Source organism: Sinocyclocheilus rhinocerous, unplaced genomic scaffold (genome assembly GCF_001515625.1).
Source record: "Sinocyclocheilus rhinocerous isolate Xijiao unplaced genomic scaffold, SAMN03320098_v1.1 scaffold2589, whole genome shotgun sequence".
NCBI classification, from domain to species: Eukaryota; Metazoa; Chordata; class Actinopteri; order Cypriniformes; family Cyprinidae; genus Sinocyclocheilus; species Sinocyclocheilus rhinocerous.
In genome coordinates this window covers 20,370-27,580 of record NW_015658508.1, presented here as the reverse complement: position 1 = coordinate 27,580, position 7,211 = coordinate 20,370, and the positions used below count along the sequence as shown (strand labels likewise).

Sequence of the window (7,211 nt, the reverse complement as noted above, 5' to 3'; positions counted from 1 at the left end):
AAAGAATGAGACTTATGCATGTTGATGCTCAATGGTGCTGTTTGAAACTGTTATGTGATTCAGAACTGAACCGTTAAATAAGATTAGTAACTGTGTCATGTTAGGTCTTTGCCAGCTTATAAACTGAATAGTATTATGGTTAACTGAATAAAGACATTCGAGGAGTAATGAGATCATTTGTGCTGAGATTTAGTATGTAGTACTGAACAATTATTTTCTTGGCTGATTTTAGAGTTTACATTAAAGGACACGTCTTACTGAGGACAAAAACGTGTGACTATCAAAGAAATGATCTTACCACAGTTTCTCCAGTTTACAGTGAGGATCTTTAAGTCCAGTACAAAGAAGCCCCACACCCAAATCTTGTAGATTATTCCAATACAGAACCAGTTCTTTCAGGTGTGAGGGGTTTGATCTCAGAATCAAGCCAGAGCAGCACAACCATCAGCTGTGACACCACATTCCCACAACCGAGAACAATGACATACTCTTCACTCTCTGTTCAGATTAGTGCTGGGTGGAAAATTATAAATAACTATAATTCATATAAGTATAATAAATAATTAGTAGGTAAAAGACTGGCAATTTTGCTTTCAAATTCTTTCAAATTCCAGAATAAAACCTGTTCTGGAATAGGGTAGCCATGTAGCGCGAGTTACCATGGCGACAAAACCCACTTAAAACCAACCAACGCCTACATGAGCTGTCGATTGCAGCTTTGGGAGAGCAGGCTGGAACCATTGGAAGCCGATGACTTGGCTGGAACTGGTCTTCCGGGTGCCACGTTTCAGTCTGATGCTGACGTTGAGATGGCAGCCATGCTTACCCAGGCAGCTCAGAGCATTGGGCTTGAGTGGACTCCCCCACCCTGCCCCGAGTGCTTCTCGGCTGGATGATTGGTTCTTGGGGTCCGAGCACGGCACTCAGCCATGCTCCACCCCAGATAGATCTGATAGAGCAGTTTGCCTCACAAAAATCCTCCCATTGCCCACTGTGGTATTCCCTGACCGAGGTTCCCCTCGGCACAGACACACTGGTGCACAGCTGGCCCAGGGGCCTACACAAGTATGCATTCCTCCAAGTGAGCCTCATCGCACAGACTCAAAGTCAGGGAGGATATGGAACAGGCCCTGATGGCGTCGCCATATTGTTCCAACAAGACCTGGTTCTCGAATCTCATACTGATGTCATCAGCCCCTCCCTGGCAGATTCCCCTGAGGAGGGACCTTCTTTCTTTTGACCTTCATCTGGCACCTACGCCCAGACCTCTAGAACCTCCATGTCTGGTCCCTGGATGGGACGAGGAGGAATTCAGAGGGCTTTCACCCGCAGTGGTGAATACTATTACTCAGGCTAGGGCCCCCTCTACGAGGTGGCTCTACGACCTGAAGTGGCACATTTTCGTTAACTGGTGTTCATCCCGGGGAACACGCAGAGATGTGGTATTGGATCAGTCATATCCTTCCTTAGTGCCCTCTCTATGAAGATGGACCACCCAACTGTGCACACTTCTATCAAGAGGATGGGGGATCTGTAAGCCCTCTCTGTCAATGAAATGTGCCTAGAATTTGGGCCAGCAGACTCCTACGTTGTCCTAAGACCCGACCAGGATATGTGCCTAAGGTTCCCACTACTCCTTTAGGGACCAAAGTGGTGACCCTGCAAGCTATCCCTCCTGACGAGGGAGATCCAGACCTGTCTTTGTTGTGCCCGCTGCAAGCCCTGCACATCTATTTGGAGCATACACAGAGTTTCAAATCGTTTGAAGAGCTCTTTGTCTGATTTGTAGGACAGCAGAAGGGGAAGGCTATCTCCAAACAGAGAATCTCCCACTGGATTGTGGATACTATTCTCATGGTTTATCATGCCAGAGGCTTACCATGCCCCTTGGGAGTGAGATCTCACTCAACCAGGGGCGTTGCTGCTTCGCCAGCTTTGGCAAATGGTGCCTCACTAGCAGATATTGGTAGAGCTGCGGGCTGGGCTACACCTAATACATTTGCCAGATTCGATAATATGTGAATGGAACCAGTTTAATCCAGAGTTCTGGGTACTAACACCTGAATTCAGGTGCCTGGTAAGGTGATAATGTGTGCATTTGAGTCCAGATTCAGTTCCTTCTTATGAACCCTGGACTACCCTCTCCATCAGTCAAGTGCTCTCACGCAGCTTGTTTTGCGGTGGAAGTAACTGCAGAAACCATTACTTTAAGTATCCCTCAAGTGAACTCTCATATTAGGTTAGTGGTCCATATGTTGTGACCCCCTATGGTGGTCCCATATGTGTATCTTCCACTGCTAAATTTCTATTAATTTCTATTATTTAATTTCTATCTGTGTTTCCCCTGGACAGAGAGCTGCTCTGTCACTAGGTACTGTGATTGACTGTTCTCCCCTTATGTTGGTGTCCACCACAGAACCTTACCTATGTAGTACTTTCTTTAGCAAGTCTATTGGATGCATCTCCACGTCACCTCCCTTCGAGAAGGATGTGGTCTCCATAGTGTTCTTTTCTCACTTGAGGAAGTGAACACTTCCCAACAACCAGGTTCACCAGCCGCTGAATTTTTATTATTATTTTTAAGCAGAAGAAAAGGCTTTCTACTGAGATAACCTCTCCCAGATGTCCAAGGTGAAACGCATGATCCCAGGTGTCTGGAATCCCAAGTGCGATCCCTAATGTCGCAACTTTGACACAACGTCTCGGTTCCCTCCATCAGGGAACAAGGGTTACCATACATAACTGAGTTGTTCTCAGTTGTGACTGTGTTGTGCTTGAGTTTGTTTAAAGTCAAGAGATTGAAATGTCGATTGTGTGAGTGAGTGTGTATTTCATTGTGAATTTCAGTTCTGCAGTATCATGTTACTGAGGAGCAGTTCATGTGTTCAGTCATATACAGCTCAAATAACTGAACTCACAGCAGCAGAAAGAGGCTGAACGCTTCAAATATACTTGTTTCATGTGTCAGAGTCAAATATTGTCTTACCACAGTTTCTCCAGCTTACATTGAGGATTCTTGAGTACACAACAGAGAAGCGCCACACCAGAACTTCCTAGTTTATTCCAAGATAGATTCAGTTGTGTCATCTCAGGTGTGAGGGGTTTGATCTCAGGGTTGAAGCCAGAGCAGCACAACCTTCATCAGTGAAACCACAATCACTTATGCTGCAGAGAAATTAAAATTAAACTTGTAAACACTATGAATTGAAAACAAAAGCAATATAATAATTTGCTGCGATAAACAATAACTTGCAATTCCAATGTAATTAATTCGTTCTGTAAAAAAAACCCACAGACACAGATGTATTTCTTAATTTATTATCCATGTTTAAATTTTAATTGAATCAATATTTATGTATTAATTCATTTGTAACTTAAAACTTGTTTAGAACTAATCTGCAGATAGAACTTTGTAGAAAACACATAAAATAGTGACAACTAAACTCTGGATAACATCTGCAGAATTGAAGTTTTATGAGCTTTTAATTTTGATTGTCTTAAAGTTTTAAAAGTGAAGTGATTGTTCTTAGTGATACTTACTGAACTGATCTGGATTCTTTAATCACAGGCAGCAGCTTCTGAAAAACTTTCATATTTTCAGCTTTACTGCTTCCTACAACAAATGTCTTGAGATCAAACACATCCAGCTCCTTCTCTGATGTCAACAACACAAAAGCTACAGCTGACCACTGAGATGAAGAGAGTTTGACTTCCTTTATTGTGCCAGATCTCCTATACTGCTGTATTTCCTCCACTAGTGAATGATCACCCAGTTCATTCAGACAGTGAAACAGATTGATACATTTCTTTGGAGAGCGACTGCTCCTGATCTTCTTCTTGACATACTCAGCTGTTTCCTCATTGCTGTCAGCTGCTTATTGTCTCTTTCATTAGTCCTTGTAGGAGAATCTGATGAGAATCCACTGACAGACCCAGAAGAAACCGCAGGAAAAAGTCCAGATGTCCATTTTTACTCTGTAGTGCATTATCCACAGCTCTTTGATGCAACTCCGATAATGAAACATGTTTTGATTAATTGATTTGAAACCAGTCCAGGTCAAACACATTTCTGTCGTGTATTGTACAGGACAGGTGCACATATAGAGCTGCGAGATGTTCCTGAATGCTCAGATGAACAAAGCAGAAGACTTTCCCCTGATACAAGCCAAACTCCTCTCTGAAGATCTGAGTGCACAATCCTGAGTACACTGATGCTTCTGTCACATCAATGCCACACTCTCTCAGGTCTTCCTCATAGAAGATCCCATTGCCTTTTTCCAGTTGTTTGTATGCCAGTTTACCTAGTTTGAAAATCATTTTTTTGTCTGTGTCCTTCTTCTCGTTGTACTTTGTGTCTTTGATGTTAATCTGTGCCATCAGGAAGTGTGTGTAAATTTGAGTGAGAGTCTTGGGAATCTCTCCACTCTCTGCTTGACTCAACATCTTCTCGATTTGATCGGTGTGTCCTCTGTTGCTGCTCTCCTGGACTGTGTCTCAATCTGTCTCACCTCGTGCTCATTACTGATCTCTCCACTCTCACTCTCTGTGATGTAGAGCTCTGTGTAGATCTCATTCAGGAGTGTTGGGTTTCCCTGCTTTGCTGTTCCTTCATACATACACTGAAACTTGTTCATCAGATTTGATCTAAATGTGTTGAGGACTTCATGGCTGTGAAATTAAATGTCCACGTTATTGCACTTTAGTCATGATAACTCTTTGAATACCTATTAAAGAAGATCTATCATCATTACTCAGCCTCATGCCATCCCAGTTATATATGACTTTCCTCCTTCAGATGAACACAAATGAAGGTTTTTAGACAAATAATCCACTTCTTAATGTCTTATGAAGCAAAATGATAGGTGTGTGTTTAGAAGTTTAAAATACGGTGTTGTGAAAAAGTGTTTTCCCCCATCCTGATTTCTTTTGTTTTGTGTTTATCTCATACTAAAGTGGTGGACTATCTGAAAAACAGTGGCATCCATGAAAGATTCTATTCAAATCATAAGAGTAATTCCACCTCTGAATAGCTCTGTGAAGAGGCAGGTTGGAAAAAGACAGGAATGATGGCGCAGCCACAATATCACGTCAGTGCAAGGTCATATATTTGCAAAAAAAGAAGAAAATTATAGTTCTGGAGTGGCTTAGTCAAAGTCCTGACTTGAACCCAATCGAGATGCGGTGGCAGGACCTTAAACAGGCAGTTCATGCTTGAAAACCTCCACTGTGGCTGAACTAAAGTTCTGCAAGGAAGAGTAGGCCAAAATTCCACCACAGCACTGTGAAAGACTGATCTCCAGTTATAGGAAGCATTTGGTTGCAGCTATTGCTGCTAAAGTTGGCAGAACTAGATTTTAAGTTTAAGGGGGCAGTTATTTTTTTCACATAGCGTGTTGGATAACTTTATAATTATGCCACCTATTCATTTGCATTATATGGACTCCCAAAGGTGGGTTATTTTTTTCTTTGTTTGTGATCATCTGAAGAAAGATAGACTTGTACATCTAGAATGGCATAAGGGTGAGTAAACGATGAGAGACACTTCATTTTTGGGTGAACTATCCTTTTAAAGGTTTTGGCAGACTAACTCTGTGTACGCTGTTGCTGCTTCTGCTAAAACAGAAAAAATATATACTGGTGCTAAACGCATGTAGAAACATAAAATCCACTGTGAGCAGATCTAGACTGGTTGGTCTGTGGAGGAGGTTGGTAATCACTAGGAAGGCATCAACACATGATCTATAGTGTCTGACATACTATATACAAAGCCTCTTTTAAGTGGAGTGCAAGCATATATCAGACACATGACGTATTGCTTTACACAAACTAAAGCAGGTTTATCTGTAAATATAACTAAACATATCAGTGCTTTTAAACTAGTAGTTAATTCCCATGTGGAATATAATACAAATTATGCTTTTTACATTGTGTGCCTGCTGATGTAAAGATCATGTAAGTTTATGTAAGAATGTCAGGTGAGGATTTAACAAGCATGATCAACAATGTACAGTCTTGTGCACCACAAATAATGAGCAATAAAACATTTAAAACGTTACAAACTGTACCGGTGGCCAGTGTTTCCACCATTGAAACATATTTGGTAATCCACTGAACAGTCACTTTTCACAGGCACACGGCTGGGTTTTGGTAACTGAAGAGATTTGGTAACTGATTCTTCAGATTAAGAGTAAGATTTAGGAAATTTTAATGAATGGTAAATACATTTGAATAGAAAATCCAAAGTAATATTTACTTTGTGTTTTGTCATCTAATCAACTGATGCAAAAAAAAAAAAGTGATTAAAGTTTACTCTACACAGAGGCGCACAGAGAGAAGCCACTAACAGACTTGTCCAACGGAAGCTTTTTCTCCACAGGGATTTCGGAGATTTCACGTAAAGAAATAGATTAAACTACTTAACTTTTAGTTGTGTTGCATGTTACCACTGGTTTCTTCTTTTCGAGTTATTCAAAATGTCCATGTGTGCACTCTCCTTGGATAATGTTTTCTAACAAGTCAATTACCTGAACTGATGCATTCATCCGATAAACTAGTACTACATCTGTGTTGAATACGAGTGGCTTGTAAGTAATTTCTTTCTAATATGACCTTTTAGGCAGATGTTTCATTTTAAATATGCACTCTAAAAAATGCTGGGTTGTTTCAACCCAACTTTGGGTCAAATATGGACTAACCCAACTTTCGGGTTAAAAATTTAATGTAAAAATTTAACCCAACAGTTGGGTTAGTCCATATTTGACCCAAAGTTGGGTTGAAACAACCCAGCATTTTTTAGAGTGTGAGCACTAGAGCTGTGAACTTTGGTTGAGCCTATGCTTTTTGTACCTCTCTTAGCTTTAAATATGCTAAACTCGATAATGAAATTAATTATTAATTCATATCAGGTGTGCCTTGGACATCAGTTTATGACTGAGGGATTATTGTTTGAATTAAGCTGGTTTGTAATCACTGTACAACCTATACAATAATTATTAACTTTCCATTACTGTATGTGTGATGGTAATGTTACCTTATTTTGCTTTTGCAGAAAGATGATTGTAAGATTTATTTGTTTTATCCTTACCTTTATAATTGACACTGATTTTTTTTTAATGTAAAATGTTTTCTATCAGTTATTGTACGATCAATATGAATCCTTCACAAATTATTTGTATTAATGTTAAAAATACTTAAAGTAAACATTACTTAAA

The 7,211-nt window shown here is 40.3% G+C and overlaps 1 protein-coding gene across 1 annotated transcript; it reads right to left on the bottom strand.

Annotated features, from left to right (window-relative positions):
* Positions 1-3,536: 3,536 nt before the first annotated feature.
* On the bottom strand, positions 3,537-4,443 carry LOC107722253 (protein NLRC3-like). The gene is made up of 3 exons (XM_016530532.1): positions 4,049-4,443; positions 3,847-3,923; positions 3,537-3,655 (listed from the first exon to the last, which is right to left on the bottom strand). The coding sequence occupies exons 1-3, from the start codon at positions 4,441-4,443 to the stop codon at positions 3,537-3,539; spliced, it is 591 nt and encodes a 196-aa protein (XP_016386018.1).
* Between the last annotated feature and the right edge of the window lie 2,768 nt (positions 4,444-7,211).